The 26,175-nt window shown below is 43.7% G+C and overlaps 1 protein-coding gene across 1 annotated transcript in view; it reads left to right on the top strand.

Moving 5' to 3' along the window:
* The first annotated feature begins 19,518 nt into the window (after nucleotides 1-19,518).
* LOC138304205 (alcohol dehydrogenase 1-like) overlaps nucleotides 19,519-26,175 on the top strand; it is a 470,989-nt gene continuing 464,332 nt past the window's right edge. Inside the window, exon 1 of the mRNA XM_069244108.1 lies at nucleotides 19,519-19,536. Coding sequence (XP_069100209.1) covers nucleotides 19,519-19,536 — 18 coding nt within the window. The remainder of the gene's footprint in view (nucleotides 19,537-26,175) is intronic.

Below are 26,175 nucleotides of genomic sequence, written 5' to 3'. Positions count from 1 at the left end.
TCTTGATTCCAGAAGTGATCTAATTTTCAGGGGTTTTGGGTTCACTACTAATACCCCTGTCTGTCTTTGAAGTAGGTAAACTTCAAAGGAAACTCTCTCTTGTTTGTCAGATCCTGTCTTGCCCAGGCCAGGCCTCAGACACACACCAGGGGGTTGGAGACTGCATTGTATGAGGACAGGCACAGCCCCTTCAGGTGTGAGTGACCACTCCTCCCCTCCCTCCCAGCACAGATGACTCATCAGGATATACAGGCTACACCCCAACTCCCTTTGTGTTACTGTCTAGAGGAGAGGTACGAAACAGACCAACCATCTAACTGACCAAGACAGGGAATCCACAAACAGGATGAGCCACAGAATTAGGCAAGAAAATCCCTACTTTCTAAAAGTGGCATTTTCAAACACACAGTCTAAAAACAACCTTTACTAAAAGATGTATTTTTAAATTGTGAGTTCAGAGTCCCTAAACTCCACATTTCTATCTGCTCCCAAAGAGAATCTCAACTTTAATAATATTTAAAGGCAGCCCCCTTGTTAACCTATGAGAGAGGTAGGCCTTGCACAGTGAACATCGAATTTGGCAGTATTTCACTGTTAGGACATGGAAAACACATTAGTATATGTCCTACCTTAAACAAAGACTGCACCCTGCCCATTGGGCTACCTAGGGCCTATCTTAGGGGCGCCTTACATGTATGAAAAGGGAAGGTTTAGGCCTGGCAAGTGGGTACACTTGCCAAGTCGAATTGGCAGTTTGAAAGTACACATGGAGACACTGCAGTGGCAGGTCTGAGCTATGTTTACAGGGCTACTCATGTGGGTGGCACAACCAGTGCTGCAGGCCCACTAGTAGCATTTGATTTACAATCCCTGGGCACCTCTAGTGCACTTTACCAGGGACTTACTAGTAAATCAAATATGCAAATCATGGAATGCCAATTACACGTTCATTTTACATAGGAGCACTTGCACTTTAGCCCTGGGTATCAGTGGTAAATTGTCCAGAGTATCAAAAATAGCAAAAATAGAGCCCAGCACACATCAACAACCTGGGAAACAGAGGCAAAAGGTTAGGGGAGGCCATGCCAAGGATGCCAAGTCTAACAACCTCCACATAACAAAAATGCACAAGTGCATTGGTAATCACTGCATCACGTGCTGTGCGAAAGCAAAGCCCTGGATTTTTTAATAGAGTATTTTTTTTTATTATTAAATCTTTCTTTTGTACAAAACAAAGATATTAAAACTAAAATTACATTGTGTGTCAGTTCTGCCACAATAATCCACCCAACTAAATCTAATTAGAAAACAGAATTATAAGTAGGTTGTAAACTTAGTAAATGAGAAGATGGCTAACAAACACCCTTTCTGTAGTGTCATTCCTGTAAAGTATACAACAATAGCTTTTCACAGGGTCTTCCTCCCAGTATGAATTGTCAAGGAATCAAGGAGTTACCTGTAATCATAATAACGCTCTTCACCCACCCAAGCTTGTGGTAGTAACAGGGCAAACTGTGAGATTACAGATATCAGTCTAAAACACAGGTTTCTATGCACCCATTCTTACTATCACACAGCTGCTATTGTGGTGGAAAAGACCACCACCATTACCACCTGAACAGAATGGTTTCCAGCAACAGAAAGGAGGCCACCTTCTGGTATACTGAACAGAACAGTAACAAGGTAACGGTTATAATACAGTAATATACATTAGGTATATTAAGTGAGTAATTCTACCAAATAAATCAACGAGGTGAATGGGAATTAGTAAAGGGGCTTTCTAGAAAGTACCAGAACTGTCTTGTAAAACAGTGTAAGCCACACAACCTAGTAGCCAATGGGCATCTGAGTAGATTCGCAATTCTCTCTGGATACTGTAGGGCCTAATGAGAGTTGCACCCTTTGACCATTGTTTAGGTCACACGCGCAAGCGCTTTGACCTGTTGTAATCCATCTGTGGACTTTTCACCACACCTACTGCACGCCGATCACTATCACTCGTTCATGGGCTTGCCTTTCAAAAATCCTTTGTTATCATTGGTAAATGCTTTATGTTTGTCCCTCCTTGGGGTGGTTTTGTTACTGCCTTGGACACCGATGCTGTTACACTACTAATTGCACGATTTCCTATATGTTTGGCTGCAAGCGAACTGCTTTTTCTTTTTGTGTCTCTCCTTCGCACTCATGGCAGCCATGGCACTTTCAGTCGGCTCGTTTATGTCAACTGTTTTACTTTTCATTTTCAACTTTTCAACTTATGTGGTAAGAAAAGTCCAGTTAGGAACTTACAATGCTAATAGCTCTAACTCGAGCAAACACAAGACCCATTGCATTGAAAATGCTTGTTTTGTTCTTGTAGGCAACGGCAAGGGTTAAACCACCCATTGGATAATAAGGAGGAGAGAGCCTTTCAAATGTAAATGCAAACATATCACTACCAATGTGTTGACATTATCACTCCTGGGAAAAGTGAAGGGCCTGAGAAAAAAACGCCATTTAGTAGACCCATGCAAGCAACAACAGCAGAACTTGTTTTAAGACACAGTTGGAATTTTTTTTTAAATGGTGGCACCATTAAACGCCTCCTCCCTCAAGTGAAAGGTATAATGAAGATTTTCCAAATAATTATGATGGAAAGTTTAAATTTTATTAAAGACACGGAGTAGAGTATTATGCTTACTTTTCCTGCTTTAATTACAATAGCATCTGCAGCCGAGAACAATAACTAATCCCATATGGCTAGCAGAACAAGCTACCAATGGGAAACAAAGAATAAACAAATGACCAATCAGAACACAATTCACCTAAAAGATATACCAGGCTTGACTGCAAGCAGCCCTCTTTTCTTGTGCAAGAAGTCAATAAAAGGATTTAAACATTGGAACTATGCAAACAATTATACAGGCAGCTAAAATTAGAGCAAACAAGTCTTGAAACCAATCTAGAGAAAAAGCAGACACTGTCTTGCTGGAATGAAACTGGAGACAATCCCAAGGAAACACAGGCTGAGAGAAAATTGGAATCTTGAGGTTAGAAGATTGCAGGGATTTATCTAGAGGTAGTCGCTGGAGCGTTGGTAGAGACTAAAGGGAGGGATCTAAAAACAAAGTTAGCATAAATATGGTGGGATAATACTCGCCTCTGTGTCTTTAATAAAATTAAGACTTTCCATCATAATTATCTGGAAAATCTACATTTTGTGACAAGACCCGAGGGTCCTATTATGCTTGTTTAATGCATATCAACTAAAGCATATCAATTACTACTGAAGATGCAGTATTAACAGGTTTACAATAAAAAGTACGAAATGTAACATCATTTGACCAATTTGCTGATCTCAGAATGTCTTCCAAACGGGAACCAGCCCAGAAAGCTTTGGACGCCATAGCACCACGAGCAGAATGGGCTCCAAATCTAGAGGTGTCAATACCTTCAAGTGACATAATCCATGACCTAACGAGCCAAGGTGGGAGAAGAAACTGGTTTATAGAGTTTCCTGAAGGAAATTAAAAGTTGGGTAGCTGAAGACGTTCCGAGATCAATAGTCTTTTGTTCATAAACTTTTAAACAATTATCCACACATAGCTTTGGATATATGAGGAAAAACGGTTAAATAACAGAGGAAATATTGTTTTTTGTATGTCTAGAAACATTGAAAAGAACACCTGTGGGGGTAAAATGACGAGCAGAAACATCAAGAGCCCTGACATCTGAAAGGGTTTTAATAGAAACTAGGCACAGCAACATAGTTAGTTTAGCAGTAAGCATTTTTAGAGACAAGTCATTATCTTGTCAAGATAGAAACATTTTTAAAACAAAGTTAACATCCCATAAAACAGTATATTTAGGGAGAGGGGGATTTTACTCCCTTTAAAAGCCAGCTAATAACAGTATGTTTGCCCACCGGTTTACCATTGATGAAGGGATGATGAAGGGAAATAGCTGACCGATACAGGTTGATAGTACTATAGGATTTACCAGAGCTAGCTTGAGAAGCAAGAACATTTACTATTAAGCTTAAATCTGCTTAAAAGGGATTACTAAATTTTACCTGACACCAACTACACCAGATTGACCAAGCAGACTTGTAGGCTTTGGATGTACCTGGGGCCCAGGAGTTGTGATTATAGGTTGAAGCTTCGAGTGAAATTCCTGGATAGGAGGAAGAAGACCTGACACTTTCCAGGCTGAGAGAAGAAGGGATTTGTTGAGAATCAGTTCTTGCGGAAGACCTTGAGGGTTGAGAAGAAGAGATGGGAAGGAGGGGAGAAGGACAGGGAGTCTATGGATAATTCGAGAAGAGGGGGGAGCCAAACTTGGGACTGCCAAAATGGGACTACAGGAACTACAGTGGTCATCTGACGCCATACATGTGCAAGAACCCTGTTGATCATAATGAAAGGAGGAAATGCATAATTTGTTGAATGTGACCAGTCTTGAAGAAAAGTGTCCGTAGCTAGGGCTTGAGGATTTGGCCTCCAACTGAAGAATTGAGGGAGTTGAGTGTTGAGGCGAGATGCAAAGAGATCTATCTGAAAGGGACCCCATTTGTGTTAGATCAAATTGAAGATGGAAGAATGAAGCCTCAAATCGCTGAAATCGGGAAGATGACGCGAGTACCAATCTGCCACTGAGTTGAGAGAACCTGGCAGATATTCTGCCTGAACTGAATTTTTTCTGTGAAGGCTAAATTCCCAGAGGCTTTGGCTAATTCGGCCAGGGGTGTGGATCTGGTACTGCCAAGATGATTTATGTACTTGACAGCCGAGAGGTTGTCCATACGAAGAAGGACCAAACATTGTACTTTGTCCTTGGTAAAACTTTTGATCATAAAGGAGCCTGCAAGCATCTCTAAACAATTGATGTGCAATTAAGACTCCTGAGGTGACCATGTGCCTCCAGTTGATATTTGACCACACCTTGCTCCCCATCCTGTTAGGCTTGCATCAGATTCTAATACAAGATCTGGGGCTGGTGCAAAGGTAGTCCTGCTGTTCCAGGCTTCCAGGTGATCTAGCCACCATTGAAGTTCTGTACAGGGTTCGTGATCGAAAAGGATGGAGTTTGAATAAGCAAGACCTTTGTGTAAATGCCGAATCTTTAATCTCTGGAGCAGTTGATAATGAAGGGGTCCCGGGAAGATCGCTTGAATCAAGGAGGAAAGAAGACCTACAATTCTTGCAAGAGACCTTAGGGAGAGAGAAGTCCGCCGCAAAGAGTGGATTATCTCTGACTTAATGGATTTTATTTTTGTATCTGGGAGTTGAAGAGTGCCTTGAGTGGCATTCACTAGAAATCCTAGGAATTCAGTAGTTTGGGATGGGTTTAGTACAGATTTGTCGTTGTAGGTTATGAAACCTAACTCCGACAGGAGGGAAAGGGTGTAAGACAGTTGAGAGCGAAGAGTGGACATGTTTTGATCTATAAGAAGGATGTCGTTTAGATAAATTATTAGTCTGAACCCTTGAGCTCTGAGATGAGCGACTACTGGTTTCATTAGCTTGGTGAAGCACCAAGGGGCTGAAGAAAGATCGAAAGGTAGACAAGTGAATTGATAGGTTTGATGAAGCCTTTGGAACTGAAGGAATAATGAATGGGTACTGCTAAATAGGCGTCTTGAAGGTCTAGACGAACCATCCAGTCATTCAAGAAAAGAGAATCTCTGAGATGCAAAATTGTTTCCATTTTGAAATGGCGATAGACAACGAATTGATTGAATGGTTTGAGCTTTGTAACTGGTCTGATCTTCTTGTTTCTCCCGACCACTAGAAAAATGGAGCTTAGGAAACTTAAATGATGAGGTTGAACAGGTTGGATGGCTCGATTGAGAAGGAGTGCCTGGATTTCTAAATAAACCAGGGCAGCCATGTCTGTTGAGAATTTTAGAGGAGGAGGATGAGACGATTGAAAGGGGGTGTTGTAGAATCCTATTGAATAACCTTTGACAGTATCGATAACCCAGGGATGTGAAGTAATCTCTTTCCACCTGGGGAGAAAGAATTTTAGACAACCCCTTTTCTGCCCCTGAAGCCTCTGGATCGTTGGGGATAGAATTGAGGACGTAAGTCTTGTTGTTGCGAATTAAATGAGCCTCTGTATCCTTGATATCTGGCGTAACGGCCGGAAGAGCGACTCCTTCCTCTACCGGCCCTGGCAAAAACCTGCGCATTAAAAACTTTTTTGAGTGATTGTTGAGCTTTATCCAAAGAAGCAAAGGTTGTGACATATCTACTTAGTTCCTTGATAAAGGAATCTCCAAACAGCAGACCATCCGCTTTGGGGCCTGGATCCATAGCGGCAAGGTTAGCCAGTTTAGGGTCCAATTTAAGAAGAAGACCCTTTCATCGTTCATGGGTCATGGCCGAGTTTGCATTCCCAAGAAGACAGAAGGCTCGCTGAATCCATAGAGAGAGTTCCTTCGGATCGATTGCATCATTATTCAGTCTGGCAGATTCTGCCATGTCAAAAATACAGGCCAAGGGACCTCCTATATCTAGGACTTTGTCCTGACAGACTGACCAAGCTCTGTCCACTCCTTTACGCTGGACTTTCCCAAACTCGGAGAAAAAAGTTATCATAGAAGAATCAATAGAGGGAGTGGAAGTAATGTGGAGAGGGAGAGAAGGTCTAGAACTTGTTTGTAAAGAGGGAGGCGTAATTTGGCTGTAATATAGTCTGCAACATGATCCGAAGGCAGCCACTCGGTGGAGTTAGGGTTGTGGATTAGTTTGAGATCAAACATAGGATTCCCTTCAGCTTCTAGGAGAGGAGGAGTAGAAAGTTGTTCACTTGACGCTGATTTAGCTTTTTTGGAAGGTGCACCAATCCAGAAATCAGAGTTACTGATATTATCCAAGTCTTTATCAGACTCTAAATCATCCATCTTGTTATCAGTGTCCTTTATATTGTCAATCACAATCTTGTGGGTTGTGAGTAAATGTTTGGTCTTAGCCTTGCTCTTAGAACCCGTAGAGTTTTTCCCCTCTGAAAAAGGAGGCCTGTGAGGAACGCTGTCCTCCATCCTGTGTGAGTTAGACTCACCACTCAGCAGCACAGAAGGGACATTGGACTGGTTAACAGCAGAAGCCTTGGGGCTTTGCCCTTTCTGCTTTCCCCTGCAGACAGGGCCAATTGGCATTGTGAAAGACAGGATGATATTGTATACTTAATTTTTTTTAGACAATTTAGACATTGAGGCAGAAACTCCCTTAGCCACTGAAGATCGTATAAACTTATTTAAGTTATCAGAAAAAACTTCTTCAGAATCATTATTTTCCTCAGAAAACTAGGAAAAATCAATTTTATCTGTGAAATAAACTGTGTAAAAAAGGATTAATTTTTAAGAGGTAGGGTGACACAAACAAACACTTCAGTCAGTTTGGACTTGCTACCAGGGGGTCCCCAGAGGAAGATGGAGAGCTGCCAATAAACGGCAGTGAAGCGTTAAGGGAAGAGAGCGAGAGAGCTGCTTGAGAGAAAAAGGCTAAAAATAGCCTTATGAACGCGTCTACAGCAAAGGGCGCTTGCAGCGGGCAAACGCAAGGCGGACGGAGCAATTTAGAAAGCAGACAGCTTGAGCGGCAACAGCCCGATAGGCGCAAGTTAAACGGTCGAAACGGCCGATCAAACTCAGCACGCGCAAGGAGAAAAACGGACGCAGGTAATGCGAGTAAACTTAAAGAAATGGGTTGCGCATATGAGAAACACCGTAATAATAAACACTTTAAAACTTAGTTGAACGCAAAAAGATATACTTATCTTGACTGCGAGCAGCAAGAAAAGAGGGCTGCTTGCAGTCAAGCCTGGTATATCTTTTAGGTGAATTGTGTTCTGATTGGTCATTTGTTTATTCTTTGTTTCCCATTGATAGCTTGTTCTGCTAGCCATAAGGGATTGGTTATTGTTCTCGACTGCAGCTGCTAGAGTAATTAAAGCAGGAAAAGTAAGCATAATAGGAGCCTCGTCATAAAATTTAGGTAGTACACCTGGAACACTATTGTGATGCACCATACTTTGAGCAGGTGCAGCACGTGATGAGGCCGCTGCAAGGTCATTAACGTCAATTTACCAAAATGCCAGGGGCAGCGTAAGTGACATCACTGGCCTATCACATGCCTTTGCTCCTAAATTTCGCTTTACACATGTACTTACATACACACACCTACACATGCTCTGTCACATAAACACACACATTCACCAGCAAGCACTCACACAACATACATTTAAAGCCATTTTAATATGAGCTGCCACTGTGTTCCAGGCACTGACTTTTCACCTCGGAGGCCAGGTGTCTCAAAGGCCGTCGTAGGGGTCGCAAGAGGCGACCCCTGAATGATGTCCATGCGCAGGGTCCAAAGTGTTTATTGCACCAAATGTCCTTCGTGTGCATATTCCTAAAATCAGATTCTGGCGTACAGAGGACTTGAGTTTTTCATTTCGCCTTCCCAGTTTGAAATTCTTTGAAGTTGAAAAGAAAACAACACGGCCTGTATATATGGTTCAGAAAGTCAGTGTTGTCCACCATGTACTTAATTTCAGTTGTTTTAAGTCCAGTGGTTCTTTGAAGCAAACCGCAGCAGCTTGCAGTGTTTAACAATGTTTTAGCAATATTTAACAATGGTTGAGCAATGCTTGATTAGTGTGCTGTTTGATAAGGGCTGGATTTATGAATCTAGTGCCCAAACTGTGGCGCGGATGAATGCAATAAGTCTATCAGCACCTCATTGAAAAAGTCTGCACTGTAGTTCCTGAGGCTAGAAGTGACTGCAGATAGCTTGCGATTCTTAAGACGGACACATGGCAACTTCTGGAAAAGTAAGTAAAACCTCCGGAATGGAACAGATGATTTAGCTAAGGAGAGAGAAAGAATGAGAATTACCTTTTGCATTGATTATAATATTTGAAATAACACGCCAGTCTTCAGAAGTGTTTGCAGTTTGTATTGAGTAAATATTGGACCATCTGATTAAGTTTCTTACCTTTGCACTTTGTGCTGGCTGTTCCCCTTCTGCTGGTCATTGTCTGAGCACACAGGCCCTGATTTATACTTTTTGGTGCAAAACTGCACTAATGCAGTTTTGCACTGGCTTGCACCATTTCTGTGCACCAGCCGGCACCATATTTATGGAATGGTGCAAGCCAGTGCAAAGGGTAGACTAGCGTAAAAAAAAATGATGTTAGTCGGGTGGGGCTGGCGGTATGGAAGAATGGGGTTTTGCACACAAAAATGACGTTAGGCAGGTTAGAGTTTAAAAAAAAGACTCTAACCAGATTAGCATCATTTTATGGCGCTAAACCTACCATGCCACATGACTCCTGCCTTATAAAAGGCAGGAGTCATGCCCACCACCCCAATGGCCACCACAGGGGACAAGGGTCCCCTGGGCATGGCCATTGCACCCTGTGCCATGTATGGGGGCCCATTTCAGGGCCCCCTATGGCACTTTAAAAAATAAAAATTAAATTAAATCCCTACCTGCACTTACCTGTACTTACCTGGGATGGGGTGTTCCACCATGGAAATAGACCCACAGGTCCCCTAACACCTGCCTTGACCCAGACGTAAAAAAATGGGACAAAGCAAGCTCTGCACCATTTTTTGACCCCTCCTCCCTCCCGTGTACCATTTTTGCACAGGAGTATAAATATGGCTCTAAGGCCATAGGGTCATTTTTTGCACGGGAATCCCTACCTTGCATCTCATTAAGGCAAGGTAGTTTTCCACGTCCAAAAAGTGACTTTAACTCCATAAATTTGGTGCTAGGTGGGTCTAGCACCAAAGTATAAATATAGGGGTTGGTTTCCACCGAATTAGAGTAAAAAAAAATGACGCTAATTCGGTGCAAACAGAGTATAACTATGCCCCACAGTTCTTTCTTGAAATATGTAACTGCATTCTCAGAGGTATAATTTAATGATCGTGCAGCAGTTTACTTTTGAATCTGCAAACACCCATAGGCCATAGAAAGACACCCCTGTGAGCTGTACTAAAAATATTACCATCGTAACACATATATGTAGCTTGTGTAAAGTAGACGTTGTGGCCTTACATCTGTTTCAAAGTTTAGTAAATTATTCGCAATTATTTTATCTTTAATCGATCTCTCTCTGTCCGTCTGTCTGTCCAAAGGATGGCAGTGTACGAAAAGGTAGCGTTTTTTCTGCCAATCTACGAGTTATTGTTAGGTATTAGTTACTTGTGTTGACTGCTATCTATCGATGTAGTACATTTATATAAAGATTTGGGGGCATATTTATACTCCATTTGCGCCGAATTTGCGTCGTTTTTTTTTACGCAAATTCGACGCTAAACTAACTCCATATTTATACTTTGGCGTTAGACGCGTCTAGCGCCAAAGTTCATGGAGTTAGCGTCATTTTTTTGCGTGAACACCTTCCTTGCGTTAATGATATGCAAGGTAGGCGTTCCCGTCTTAAAAAATGACTCCGATGCATATGCGTCGTCGTATTTATACTCCCGGGCAAAAATGACGCCCGGGAGTGGGTGGGTCTAAAAAACCCGCATTAGCGCCGGATTTTAGCGCCTGGGTCAGGGCAGGCGTTAAGGGACCTGTGGGCTCAGAATGAGCCCAGAGGTGCCCTCCCCTAGCCCCAGGGACACCCCCTGCCACCCTTGCCCACCCCAGGAGGACACCCAAGGATGGAGGGACCCACCCCAGGGACATTAAGGTAAGTCCAGGTAAGTTTTTTTTTTTTTTTTTTTTTGTGGCATAGGGGGGCCTGATTTGTGCCCCCCTACATGCCACTATGCCCATTGACCATGCCCAGGGGACAGAAGTCCCCTGGGCATGGCCATTGGGCAAGGGGGCATGACTCCTGTCTTTGCTAAGACAGGAGTCATTTCAATGGGGGATGGGCGTCGTAAAAAAATGGCGCAAATCGGGTTGTGGCGATTTTTTTGCCTCAGCCTGACTTGCACCATTTGTGGACGCCCATACGCCATTTTCCCCTACGCCGGCGCTGCCTGGGGTATGTTGTTTTTTTCAACGCACACCAGACAGCGCCGGCGGCTAACGCCGGCTAACGTCATTGAATAAATACGGCGCCCACATGGTGCTTCAGAATGGCGTTAGCCGGCGCTAATTTTTTTGGCGCAAAACTGCGTTAGCGCAGTTTTGCGTCAAAAAGTATAAATATGGCCCTTATTCTTTTGCTGGCTTTGTGTGAGATAGTGTTACCTCCCAGCCATATCAGCGGCCGCTCTTACACATTCGTGCTCATTTCCTTTGGGTCCATGAGCCACATGGTGTCTTTACTTCGTTTTATACATTTCACAAAACATTTAGAAGATAGTCTTGGGTGGAGAAAAGAGCCATCTCAAGAGTCTGTATATTTATATGCAATATACACCAGTTGCAACTTGACCAAAGAGCATCTTAGATCTTACATAAAAAATGAATAGATACAACAATGTATCTTTTATAGCACGTGTACCATATGTCTCCTGATATAAGAAAGGTTATCCTTCTTATGCTACATTTAAGACAGCACGCTGTATTGTGACCTGTCATTCTTTTCTTCTTTGGTGCATCATCCAACCCATAAAAGTACAAGACCATTTACAATCCCCTGTACCTCTAAAAAGAAATGTTGTTGAAGAAATAGTATAAATCTCCAAGCATCTTATCTGCTTACTCTTTCAACTCTATATATTTATGTGATGCATCAAACAGAAGCACCAGTAACAAATTACTGTCTTATAACCACTCTGTGAGCCTCGTAGTAGTAACCACGAGGGGAGGAACCATGATGTTTGAGGATTTACTTAGTAATTGTTGGAAATTGGAGTAATCGGAGGTCCTAAAACAAAACCCTAATACACTGAGGGGCAGAGTTATCAAAATGTCACACAATGTAGTGCAGCAAGACATCTTTCTGTGCTGCGTTGCTTGACAGGGAGAGAACAGGAATGTGGCATATTGAACATTATATAATGCATTTCTGTCCTCTCCTTGCGTTGCCGCACTATGTGATCCAAGGCAGCTGCATTGTAGGTAAGATTGTTCTTGTGCAGGAAGGAACAGCTTCATGCACAAAAATAATCATCAAGACTTTTTCTTCTTTTTTATGTTCACTGCAGAATGCAACACATGTAGAAAAAGGAGAAAACTACAGGAATAAACAGGGTCCTTCTAATTACGCCTCCCCTGGGAAGGCATAGCATTTTGACACAATCCCAGGGGCTTACTCATGGTAAATATGGAAATTAGATCAAATCCATAGGTGGATACATAAGAACACTCATGCTGCAACCATGGAATGCCTCCCTGGGGCAGAGTAAATCAAGGCAGCATCTTGCACTGCCTTGCATCACTCCAGATATACCAAGCCACGTAGGGACATACGAGATGGCCTTGCATAGCTTGGTAAATCTCACTCTAGGTTTTGCTTCACTGTTAGACATGTCATCAATGGGGTGGTCGTCCCCCAAATGGTTTGCTATCTTCCGCCACTTTTTTGCTTATTCAGTTTTTACTAGGTTTAGGACTTTGCACACTTTACCACCAGAGTTAAAGTGCATGTGCTCAATCCTTAAAACAGGGTAACATTGGCTAATCACCAAGGGCCAGATGTATGAAAAGTTTTTGCACTCGCAAACGGTGCGAATCGCAAAAATCAGCCGTTTGCGAGTGCAAAAACGTGGTCTGCGATGCATGAAAGGCATTCGCAGACCAAAAACAAGAAATCGCAAAAATTGCTATTTCTTGCGTTGCGACCTGGTTTTGTGAGTCGCATTTTGCGATTCGGTATTTCCAGTAGGAAATTGCGAGGAGCAAAATGCGAATCGCAAAATCCAATTCACAAAGAGATGCATCAAAAAATTGCAATTAGCGATTTTTCGCAGAATGGGATTTTGCACATGCAAAATACCACTAAGTGAAAGCAGGTGGTAACCAGGTGCAACCTATATGAAGAGGCCCAGAATGCCACAGACCCCCCACCACAATGGCTGCACTCTACGTCATGGCGAGGAGGATGAGGATCCTGGCAGGTTTGAGGAGCGGGAGGAGGAGACAGGAGCGCATTTTCAGAGTGTGAATTACACTATTTGACCTGACAGAGGAGGACATATTTGAGAGGTATAGGTTGAACTCAGCCATGATTCTTGATCTGATAGCTGAGCTACAACCCATACTGCAGCGCAGAACACTAAGGACACATAGCATACCCACCCATGTGCAGGTATCATGCACCCTCCACCTACATGCCTCAGGGAGCTATCAAGGGGTCATAGCAGCGGCTGGGGCGGTCACACAGAGCACCCTCTCCAGATTTGCCAATGCATTTATCAACGCCATGCTAAGCAAACTCCAACAGTACAACAGATTCCCCCACACCCCACAGGAAATACAGCAGACAAAAATTGACTTTTATCAGATAGCACAGTTTCCCCACGTCCTAGGTGCCATAGATGGCACACATGTGGCAATATGTCCACCATCAGTCACAGAGTATGTGTACCGAAACCGTAAACACCAACATTCCATGAATATACAGGCGATATGCAATGCCACCTACATCATTACTGATCTCGTGGCCAGGTACCCAGGGAGTACACATGATTCATACACCTTTTGTCACAGCGGCATTCACACAAGACTGCTAGCTGGGGAGTTTGGTGAAGGATATCTATTAGGTAATGTCACTTCTTACATTGGCGCATGGGTAACAAACCCATGTCAGATGGCTGAGGTACCCAACAAACCTTCTGTCCCTTTCAGGAGACAGTGCCTATGCAGTGCGCACCTACATGATGACACCCTACCTCAACCCGACCACACCGGCAGAACGGAGATACAATGCAGCACACAGGGCAACCCGCAACGTGGTGGAGCACACATTTGGCCTCCTGAAGAGTCGCTTCCGTTGCCTCCACAAGAGTGGATGGGCACTACAGTACAGTCCAGAAACCACATGTAGAATCGTGGCTACATGTGCAATCTTGCACAATATAGCTACAACCAGGGGCATACCTATAAAAATCAGTGACACTGAATCAGATGAGGATGACGATCCCATACCACCTCTACAGCCAGCAGACAGGACTAGTGCAGCAGAGGGATGGCAAAAGCGTGCTGACATCACACACAACCATTTCAGACGTGACTATGTACAATCAAACTCTACTGACTACTGTAGCTATAGTGAGAAAAAAATATTTATTCCTATACGGCAGGTTATGAATTGTGATGAGTAAAATAAAAGGGGGATTGTTAAAACAAAAATAAACAAATGAACTGAGTCCTCCCACTATTACTCCATAGTGGGGACACCAGAGTCAATGAGGCTGAAGTCACTTCCTCCTCCCTCGCACACCACTGGGGTGCTCAGTTGAATCACTGGCACCCTGAATGTCAGGCTCTGTGGCAGTGCTGCGCCTGGCACTGCGCCATCTGTGGTCTGGAGCTGATAAGTGCACACTGCTGAGGCTTGAGGTGTCCTCTGTGTCCCCCAAGGCAACCTCAATGGGAGTGGCCGACCTCTGTCCCATTATTTGTTCGATCACAGTGGTGATCTGGACAAGGGCCTGGACCACATCCCTACTGGTGTGTGAAGCCTCTACCTGGGCCGCCACAGCACGATGGGCGATGAGGGCGGTGGAGTTGGCCATGCGATTGGAGGACCGGCAGTATGTTGCAAACATGGTGCGGAAACAGTGCTCATGTCTGCGTCTACTCAGTCGTTCTTGTCGCAGCTTCTCGCACAGGTCACGCACAGCAGTGGTCGGCTCCCTAGTGTCCTGGGAGGCCTGTACCTGTCCCTCACGCAGCTGGTTGATGTTATCATTGAGGGTGTCCAGTCTCCGATGCAGTCCGACCGTATTCCTATTGTGGACTCTGAGGCTCTTGTCCAAACTTTGGATCCTTCTATTTTGCAGCCGCTTTTGCTGCAACATAGCAGCCTCAAGTCCACCAAACAGGGATGTACCCTCAGCTGCCTCCTGCAATTGCTGTAGTGACACTGGGGCACTTGGACGACGCGCTGCAGGACCCCTGTCCTCCGGTACCTGGCTGCGCATCCCGGATGCAGATGGTGTGCCTGAACTCTCCTGCTGCACATCAGAGTCACCACTGAGGTCTAGTAGTGGTAACGGCCTAGGCCTGCGGCGCACAGTTGGGAGATTGCTGGACCCACTGGTGTTGCTGTCAGAGGGCAGCTGCGTGTCCGTGTCCGCTACACCCGTCATTGCTGTGGCTGCTGTGCCAGGCCCACCTGCAACAACAATATGCAGCATGTCAGCACTGTATGTTACATTATCTGTCCAGAAATGGCAATAATACTATACATACAGCTGTACATGGTGTAGTGTGTGTTGTGTTACCTTGGGTGTCACTATGCTTGCTAACATTATCATGCCGCTGTCTGTTCTAGTTTGTGGACCACAACTCCCATAATGCATTTTCTTTTGCTGCTACTGAGATGTGGAGTGGACTACTTCACACACTACTTCACATTACATGCTAATTCCTAAGGGGCTTTTATGCATGCACATACAGTGTTCACACAACAGAATCTGCACTTACCTTGGCTGATACTTGGTTGGGCCGAGGTGTCTATGTCAGTGACCCCTGTCACTGCTTCCGGTAGGAGGGTTGATTGGTGATCCACCACCTGTGCTCCTGGCCTCTGCAAGTCGCCTTGCCACCCTCTCCTTTGCCCGGGACCGCATGTCATACCAGCGCTTCTTGATTTAATCTATGGAGTGCTGGGCCACTCCAATGGCGCAAATCTTGGTTTGGATACCCAGCCAGAGTCTCCTCTTCTCACTCTCTGGCACCTGGAGGGATAATTTGCCAAACAGGCGGTCATGGCTCCTCACCACCTCCTCTGTTAGGATCTCCAGCTCCTGCTCACTGAACTTGATCTTGCGCTTCCTCCCCTGCTTCTCAGATCCTGGACCTTGGGGCTCCATGGTGGCTCAGATGCTGCTGCTCCTTCACAGTGCTCCTCACAGTGGCTGGGCTGCTCTCACTCTGGATGCTGGCTTGGGTGTGGCTCTTGTACCTGCCTGGGATGACTCATTTCCTGCTGATGAGTCATCAAGCCCCTCCAGGTGTGCATTCTCGAACTTTCTCGCATTTTGCGATTTTTTACCGAATCGCAAAAAAATCGCAAATTGTGAGAATGCAAATTGCGATTCGGAAAATGGGCCTCGCAAACCACAAATAGCGATTTTTAAGAAATCGCTAATTCCGATTCGCAAGTTTGTTACATGGCCAATTGCGACTTGGAAATTGCGATTTCTTAAAATTTGCATTTTGCGATTCGCAGACCCCAGTTTTCATACATATGGCCCCAAATGACAGATTTAACATTCGCCATTAAGTAATCCTTTAGACATAACTCATGTCTGCCATTGCAGCCTGTGTGTGCATTTTCTAAACTGCCATTTCAACCTGGCAAAATAAACCTTTTGCCAGGTCCAAACCTTTCCTTTTCATTCCTATACGTTACCTCTAGATTAGGCTCTGGACAGCCCAAAGGGCAGGGTGCATTGTATTTAAAAAGTTGGACATGTACTTTTAAGTTTTACATGTGCTGGTAGTAGAAAACTCTTAAATTCATTGTTCAGTACTGCAAGGTCTACTTCTTCCATAGGATAACATTGTGGTTACTGTATTACATTTAATAAGCTGTAATTTCCAAATGGGCACAGTTAACCAGCTCATGTTTGGTGCCTTTGGAATTGTAATAAAAAAATCTGATTTTATGGTAACAATTTCGTAAATTAACTTTTAGAAATTTGGCACTTTCCTGCCTTAGCACTTTCATGCCTATAGCCTGCCTCCGGGTCACATGACTGGGTGTAGCTGACAGTTGGGCTTTGTGTATTCTTGCTAAACAGCTGCACACAATAGAGATCTTAGGAGATTGGCAGGATAGCAGGCTGGAACTGTGACCAACCCTTCTTACACTTGAATAGGCTTGGCCAACCTCCACACAAAGTGCAGCATACCCCTATCATTAGTCTGAAGCCTGGACAGGGAATGCAGGATGCCTGGGGAGTTCAAAGAGAAACCTCTAGAAGGAAACATCTCGCCTTCTACAAAGGCACAACTGGGTATAAATACTGGGCCTAAGACACAATACTCTTCAGTACACTTTCGGGCCTTTGGATACTCTTTCAGGCAGAAGTACTGCTATGCTGCTAAAGGGCTGCCACTCTGCTGGACTTCTGCCCTGCTGGACTACTGTCTTGCTGGCCTGCCACCTTTCTTTGACTGGGTGAGAAGGACTGGACACGCCTCTCTTGACCTCAGAACCCCAGAGTGACTCCAAGGGCTAGTTGGCTGGCCTCCTGTTCTGAAGTCCCAGGAACACAACAGGCTTCTAACAACCTTGTACCTGCACCTGGACTCTGCTGTCTGTGAGTCTACCCTGCAAAGAGCTGCCACCCCAAGTCCTCACATTGCAGCCTAGCCACACCTTGGAACCGAAGCGTAACTTTGGCCGTGCGATGCCTCTTCGACTTAGATCCTCACAATACTCCACAAACCAGGATTTAACATACTTTGTTCAGAGGTTCTAACTTGGTCTTTGTAGCAGGCCTGCACTCTATCAAGGTTGGCCTGAATTGTAACTTTGACCCCGTCCAATGCAAGCAGATATCCACAACTGGTGCTTTACACCTTTTGGCACTATTTGTACTGAAATCTTTAAAATTGAATATCTTGAGTTGTATTAATTGGATTTTTCACATTCCTATCTTGTTTTTTTTTATTAAAAATGACTCTATTTTTCTAACTCTGTTGTGGGATCCTTATGTGGTGTGTTTTCACTGTGTTACTGTTTGAAGTGTTCACAAATATTCTTTACACATTGACTCTGAGATAAGCCTCACTGCTCCGTACCAAGATACCCGAGGGCTGAGCACAGATTAATTTAGAGTTCGCTTGTGACTTCACAATGAGAAGAGTTGTGGTTGCTGCATGAGAATGGTTTCAACTCCCCCAACCAGTAACCCAATTTGTAACAGTCGCTTGTGTCCACTTGTGCGGCATAAGGGCAACTCAAAACCATTATTTTGAAGATGCTGCTGTAAGACCTTATTTGGAGATGACATATAAACTGATGTCCGCCACAAATATACAGATGTCTTGTTGTACCCAGCTCTAAGATCTCCCACCTCATTTAGGGTCTGGGGAACCACTAGCTGGCTGACAGTAAGGCCTTAGCAACTCTACCATCACAAACAGATCTGGTGGCATTGATATTCTTAGGTCTGAACAGTTGTCTGCATGACCTATTGTTACCAATTCTTGAAAATATGCAGAAAGTGTGCTTCAGCTCCATCTAGAGGAGTATTTTCTTCAGTCTTCATGCTATTGTTTGGTGTACCATTTAGAGTGTTTTCTTTGCAATGCATTAGGGGTGACTTTACTTCTCAAAAGTACAAAGGATCATCACATATTAAATTATTTATCTTATACATGCATTGTGTCGAGAAAGGAACATTTTTTAGTTTTAGTTTTGTTCACAGTAGTAGGATTTTTATAATGTTTTGATCAAGAGTCATTTGCACATATTCCCCTTTGTTCTTTTCTTTCTGTGTCTTTCCTTTTGCCATTCCATTTGTGGTTATTTTCTGTTTTTGTCCATTTGAATATTCTTGTTTTCTCTTGTGTCTCTCCTTCATTGTTCTTTCTTGGTTTTCACATACAATAAGCTTTACCATGGACAATATGCCAGTCTTTAATGATTGAAGAAATGCAACTCCAAGCATGTAACGTGCTGTTTTATCTGTTAGTGATTTAAAGCTAGACCTATTGGCTTTGTCAAGGCTTGTGCCTATTTGTGACTGCCATGCAAGACCTGGTATCATGACCATAAAAAATAACAGAAATGTCCTTGACTGACTCATGCCAGTTACAAGGTCAGATATTGACGCAACTGCTGTTAACTGTTCTGTGTTCAAGGTGACCTCCTTCAGTTACTTTTCTGATTCCACAGGCCCGGAGTTGAAGCCAATGTAATCCTCTAGGGCTCTGGAGGTGATTGAAAGACTTCCCTGCAATGCAAACAGAATCAGAGATGAAGCAATGTCAAAACATCTCTTCCTGTGGGCCTCAGGCAATGCAGCAGATGATGGTGATCGCAAGCAGCTAATTTAAGGGAACCCTATTTCCCTTGATCCATGGCACTCATTGATATCCTCAGTGCAGCTGGGCTCGGGACCTCAGTGCAGGCAAACGTTTCTCCTTACGGCTGAAGTTCAGCATCTGATTTTACATATAACAGTCTTCCACAGACAGGTGTGCTGCAGAAGCACTTTGTCATGAGTCTTGTGTCCAGGATTATCTACAGCTCTAAAGGAAGGCAGTCAGCAAAAGAGTGCTGCTTCATCACTTGATTGCAGCTCTACTCAGCAAGTAAAGAAAATCCTGGGACACTGTACAGGTCAAAAAGGCTAGTATTTGTTAGAAGAGCTGGACAATTATCTCTAGCATTATTTTAATCCTAGAGTGCCCTCTAATTCTAGAAGAGCATGGGAACTGCATGAACACTGCATGCAGGGTCGTGGACAAAATATGGTTCTCCTGAACTCCTAGGCTAGTTCCCCCTGAGAGAAAATACTAGAAGCCCCTGACATCTAGCCACATATCTCAGAGATGAAGACTAACCTAGAAGAGAATATATATATATATGTATATACAGGGAGTGCAGAATTATTAGGCAAGTTGTATTTTTGAGGATTAATTTTATTATTGAACAACAACCATGTTCTCAATGAACCCAAAAAACTCATTAATATCAAAGCTGAATATTTTTGGAAGTAGTTTTTAGTTTGTTTTTAGTTTTAGCTATGTTAGGGGGATACCTGTGTGTGCAGGTGACTATTACTGTGCATAATTATTAGGCAACTTAACAAAAAAAATATATATACCCATTTCAATTATTTATTATTACCAGTGAAACCAATATAACATCTCAACATTCACCAATATACATTTCTGACATTCAAAAACAAAACAAAAACAAATCAGTGACCAATATAGCCACCTTTCTTTGCAAGGACACTCAAAAGCCTGCCATCCACGGATTCTGTCAGTGTTTTGATCTGTTCACCATCAACATTGCGTGCAGCAGCAACCACAGCCTCCCAGACACTGTTCAGAGAGGTGTACTGTTTTCCCTCCTTGTAAATCTCACATTTGATGATGGACCACAGGTTCTCAATGGGGTTCAGATCAGGTGAACAAGGAGGCCATGTCATTAGATTTCCTTCTTTTATTCCCTTTCTTGCCAGCCACGCTGTGGAGTACTTGGACGCGTGTGATGGAGCATTGTCCTGCATGAAAATCATGTTTTTCTTGAAGGATGCAGACTTCTTCCTGTACCACTGCTTGAAGAAGGTGTCTTCCAGGAACTGGCAGTAGGACTGGGAGTTGAGCTTGACTCCATCCTCAACCCGAAAAGGCCCCACAAGCTCATCTTTGATGATACCAGCCCAAACCAGTACTCCACCTCCACCTTGCTGGCGTCTGAGTCGGACTGGAGCTCTCTGCCCTTTACCAATCCAGCCACGGGCCCATCCATCTGGCCCATCAAGACTCACTCTCATTTCATCAGTCCATAAAACCTTAGAAAAATCAGTCTTGAGATATTTATTGGCCCAGTCTTGACGTTTCAGCTTGTGTGTCTTGTTCAGTGGTGGTCGTCTTTCAGCCTTTCTTACCTTGGCCATGTCTCTGAGTATTGCACACCTTGTGCTTTTGGGCACTCCAGTGATGTTGCAGCTCTGAAATATGGCCAAACTGGTGGCAAGTGGCATCGTGGCAGCTGCACGCTTGACTTTTCTCAGTTCATGGGCAGTTATTTTGCGCCTTGGTTTTTCCACACGCTTCTTGCGACCCTGTTGACTATTTTGAATGAAACGCTTGATTGTTCGATGATCACGCTTCAGAAGCTTTGCAATTTTAAGAGTGCTGCATCCCTCTGCAAGATATCTCACTATTTTTGACTTTTCTGAGCCTGTCAAGTCCTTCTTTTGACCCATTTTGCCAAAGGAAAGGAAGTTGCCTAATAATTATGCACACCTGATATAGGGTGTTGATGTCATTAGACCACACCCCTTCTCATTACAGAGATGCACATCACCTGATATGCTTAATTGGTAGTAGGCTTTCGAGCCTATACAGCTTGGAGTAAGACAACATGCATAAAGAGGATGATGTGGTCAAAATACTCATTTGCCTAATAATTCTGCACTCCCTGTATATATATATATATATATATATATATATATATATATATATGCATTCAAAATGGAGATCAAGGACTCCAGTTATGGGAGAATGGATTTCCCTATTATTACATGGGAGGTCCAGTAAACATTTCCTTCTCTAAACATACTGGCAAATAGGGGTTGTCCCTCTATTATCAAGTGTGTTATCATCACCGGATCCACAGCACCCATACTCAGAGGCTGTAGACACTGCCTGAAATAGGAGTGGACACTGGGTGCTCCATCAAATTTAGAGTCAGAAAAGAGGGAGAAGCCTCAGTGATCTCAAATGATTGTCAATCTTACTGGAGTACAGACAGCAGAACCCCAAGGTAAACGTGACAGGGCAGAGGAGCATGGCTTTATGGAGGCGACTTTCCATCCCAACACTTGCATATTCCTCACTGACTACTTAGCACTACTTAGGTTTGCAGATTAAGGCACAGGCATGCAATGATGGTTTATCTAGTTGATACATTTGTGCAATTTACTTGCACAATTCACCAGTTCCAATGGTCAACCCAGGGGCATCTAGGTAGTAGTGAGAAGACAGTTATTGTAGATATCCTACCCTTTTACCTGAAAAGGTACTGTACATGAATTTGATTCTTTGGTTCACTGGTAGCCATAGACTTTATTTTACAACGTGTGCATAATGATCAGAACCCATTAGATAAGGCAGTAGTCTGGGTCATGTGAGGTTTTTGGATTGCCTTTGTCAATGCGCCACCATACCTTACATTACAGTACTTTGGTAAAGGTAGAACAAGGACTTTAGTGAATTTAGTTCAGTACTGTGCAAATGGAAGGGCCCTCTAAGCATTGTTAGCTGAATGTAGGTTTTTTATTTATTTTAGGTGTTATATGTGAAGAAATTAGGAATTTGCTCTGCGTCCCTTTTTTCTTGCCATAGGAAGATACAATGTTGACAAAGTGCTGGTTTTACTGTAAGTGTCTCTTTGTTTGGCCAGCCTGTTTTTTGTCTTCTCCTATCTAGACATATCCAGTGGTTGGTCCATTACTTTTCCAACTAATACGAGAGAACCATGGACTTTGCCACCAAACATTCAAGCTGTGATTCCCAAAGTGCTTTGTTCAGTAGAGCTGTACGTTAAAAAATCTCATTTTTACCCAGTGAGATGCAAAACAAATTCCTTCATTCATTATTAATGTGGCTGAAGCATGTGAAGGATTTTTTGTGTTCTTTGCCATTTTCCATCTGGATTTTGAACTCCTCGTTGCCTGTGTACTTTAACAATAATTGGTACACTCCTATATCCAAAAAAGTTGTCAATGCCTGTTTTTCCATTTGCGAAATGGACAAACAGTAATTAAATACAGACTAGCACCAGTCACACAAAAGATTGTGGTGTTAGGAATGCTGCAAACAGGTCACACCACTGGCAATCACTGTATCATTCCAATGTGTTGTTTTTGCCCACTTTTCCACCCTAGACAGAGGCCTGCCCTATCTGCTTATGTAAATCAGCAGGGCTGAACTTCCAGACGAGCCCCACCATCCCTAGGGAACGCAAAGAACTTCATAGAGGGTTAGATTGGATTCTGTGGCAGGGAGAACAAGGGACCAAGACTGATGCCGGATCTCTGGCTAGAATGAAATAGTGGGAGAAAAATGGTGGACTGTGGCTCCAAGCAATCACAAACGGCTGAAATTAAATTAAGTATTCCATCTATCAGTTTGTTGTGTATCGGAGCCAATGTAGGCTAACAGCATCACAACCTATATGAACCTAAATTACCTCCTGACTGGAGTGTTGTGCTGTGCTAGTGCTCTATGGGAGTTGATAACATCTAACTTTAGAAAAAAGGGGGAAAGGAGCAGAATTATCCACTGTTATATCAATTACGTAATGGCATCACACCTGTTGTCTTTGGCTGATTTTCAAATGTTATCACTAGTGGCATTTAATGAGATGTTTATTTGCATTTTGTTTACAGTGGCATTTTAAAGGCTCATGCACTTGCTGAAAATGTTTGTGTTCAAGCTAAGGCCCTCATTTTGATACTGGAGGTAAAAACCACCTACCGCTGCGGTGACGGCTGCCAAAAGACCATTGCCACAGCTACCTTCCATCCGCCGTATGATGACCACAGCCAGATTTCTGCCAGAAGAATGGTGGAAATCTGTCTGTGACCATGCCGGTGGATGGCGGTAAGGTGCCACTGCTGCCACCAGGAGCGCCACACCAGGAGACTGCCACCACCCATATTATGACCCATAATACAGCCTGGCAGTGTTCTGATGGTGGGCGCTGCTGGTGGCAGCACTGCCCCGTCCCGTCTCCTGATGGAGGACCCCCTGAACACAGGTAAGTCAGGTCTCCAACAGGGGAGGAGGGTGGGTGGTGTTGTGTGTGTGTGGGGGTGTGAATGTGTGTGTGTGTATGCGGGTGTGTGTTGCATGTTGAATGCATGTGTGCATGTATGGAAGTGTGAGTGTGTGTATGTTGTGTTATGTGAATGCATGCCTGCATGTATGTATGAAAGTATGCAGATGTGTGTGTGAATGGATGTATGCATGCATGGATGCATCATGGGAATGGGTGTGTGTATGCATGTGTGTGTGTGTGAAGGGGTGTGAATATAAGGGGGTGGGGGGGGTCTTTGGAGAGGTAGGGGGGTTGGGGGGCTAAGTGGATGGGGAGGTAGGAGACCCCTATCAGTGACAGGGAAGGAATTCCTGGTCACTGATAGTGCCTACCGCCATGGTTTTCATGGCGTTAAGAAAGCCACGAAAACCATGGTGGTAGGTGGTGTCATAATGCTGCAGGTGGAACAGTGACGGCTGCTGGGCTGGAGATGGATAGCTCCAGCCCGGTGGCTGTTACAGCCGTGGCGGTTGGAGTGGTAATTTGGTGGGTTGGCTTCAGCCAATGTCATAATATGGCAGTAAGTACCACCAGCCTGTTGGCAGTACTTACCTCCATATTATCGCCGACCGCCGGGGTCGTAATGACCCCCTAAGTGTCTGGTGTGCCTTCTCCCCTCCTGCTTTCTGAAATTCGTTTTGGTTGGCATTATAACACTGTGCATTTTACCACTGCTAACTAGTGCTAGAGTGCTTGTGCTAGCTCCTTTAAACATGGTACAATTAGCTTACACCCAGTTGGAACATTTAATTTAAAGTCCGTGTGTACATGGAGTACCACTTTACTATGGACTTATAAATAAATTAAATGTGCTAATTGAGTGTAAGCCTATTGTACCATGTTTAAATGAGAGACAGAAAACTTTTCTGCAAAAAGTGGCCTGAGAACCAATAGAAGACAGGTACCTATTTATTGTCCCATCTGCCTGGGGTGCATCGCGAATCAGCCTGGCTTCGCAGTATCTTCTGCTACATTCCTCTCCACAGCAGCAAATCCTGTTCCACAGGACCTTCGAGTAATGGTGTCCTACCTTGTGGAGACCTTGTCATCAACAGCCTGCAGCTTTGTCACACTAGAGATTTTTGGCATCCAAAAAAGTGATTGAACTTGGAAATCTTCACTGTGAGTTCATCCAGTGACCCTGCCGCGACGACGCCTCCTCCTTGGACACTGCTGGCTACCTTGTCCCACTGAAATTTACCTTCCTCCAGAACTTTTCTTCTAAATGTCTAGATTCGAAGGAAAGCCAAGACTGGGCACAATCCACCTCGTGTAGCTGAACCACACTCCATCGCAGTCGGCCATAACTTTTGACGTTATGCTGATCTCATGCAACTAGATGCCTGTGTTTGGTATTTGGATTTTTTGGGTACAAGTTTTCACAAAAAATTTAAAAAATCATAACTCCGGTTCTAATGATTGGATTTAAGTCATTTGGATGCCATTTTATTTATTAAATTGTACTCTTTTTTCCAAAATTCATGTAGAATATTGTGTACTATGTTTTCACTTCATTTTTGTTTGTTTGCTAGATGCTTACTTGACACAGTGCCTCTAAATTAACCCTAAGGCCCGTATTTATACTTTTTTTGTGCCGCATTTCCGTCATTTTTTTACCGCAAAAACGGCGCAAACTTGCAAAATGCCATTGTATTTTGTAGGTTTGTGCCGTTTTGCGTCAAAAAGCGGCGCAAATGCGGCGCTAAAAAAAGTATAAATACGGGCCTAAGTACCTTTGTGCAAAGCACCAGAGTGTTTGACACTGGTTAATTTAGTGACGTTTGTGGTTCACCCGAAGAAATATTGTGGTTGTTGCTTGAGAAGGGTTTACAACCCCTCTCAACCAATAACCCAATTTCTAGAGGGTCGCCAGTTTGAATCCTTGATAGTGCCTTATAAATACCAAAATGCAACACTTTTGACACAGTCCAAATAAAGATGGTTATATTTTCATTGTAATCTTTTTCATAAGTAGAGCATGGTTAACACTTTATAACAAAAGGTGACCTGAAGAATACTATAAGGAAAGCAGATTGGGTCTTTTAATCTGCAGTAACAGGCATGCTCCATCCTTTCAGATGCTTCAGGTGCCACCAGGTTTCAAACGCTATGCAAAAATCCTTTCTGAATCTTCGCCGTACACATTGAACAATGAAGTGTAAATCTGCAAGTCTGAAAGATCTGCTTATATGTTTACTGTCAGTGGTGCAAATGTAACCTTCTGTAAACATCCAAAGAGCCAATGGGAGCTCTTCAAGCTTTGGGCCTAATTTAGGGCCAGATTTGGCTATATTCCAATTTGCGACTCGCAATTTGCGAGTCGCAAATTGGAATGTAGGATGGTGTCCCTGACACCATCTGCGACTCGCAAGGGGGTCGCAAAGGCCCACCTCATTAATATTAATGAGTTGGGTCGCAATTTGCGACTCCCTTGAGACTCGTGACACTCACAGGGATGGTGGCCTGCTGGAGACAGCAGACCACCATGTCTGTGACTGATTTTGAATAAAGCATTTTTTTTTTTTTTGTAATGCAGCC

This window comes from Pleurodeles waltl, chromosome 1_1 (assembly GCF_031143425.1).
Source record: "Pleurodeles waltl isolate 20211129_DDA chromosome 1_1, aPleWal1.hap1.20221129, whole genome shotgun sequence".
NCBI lineage: Eukaryota > Metazoa > Chordata > Amphibia > Caudata > Salamandridae > Pleurodeles > Pleurodeles waltl.
This window is presented reverse-complemented; position numbering and strand designations above follow the sequence as displayed.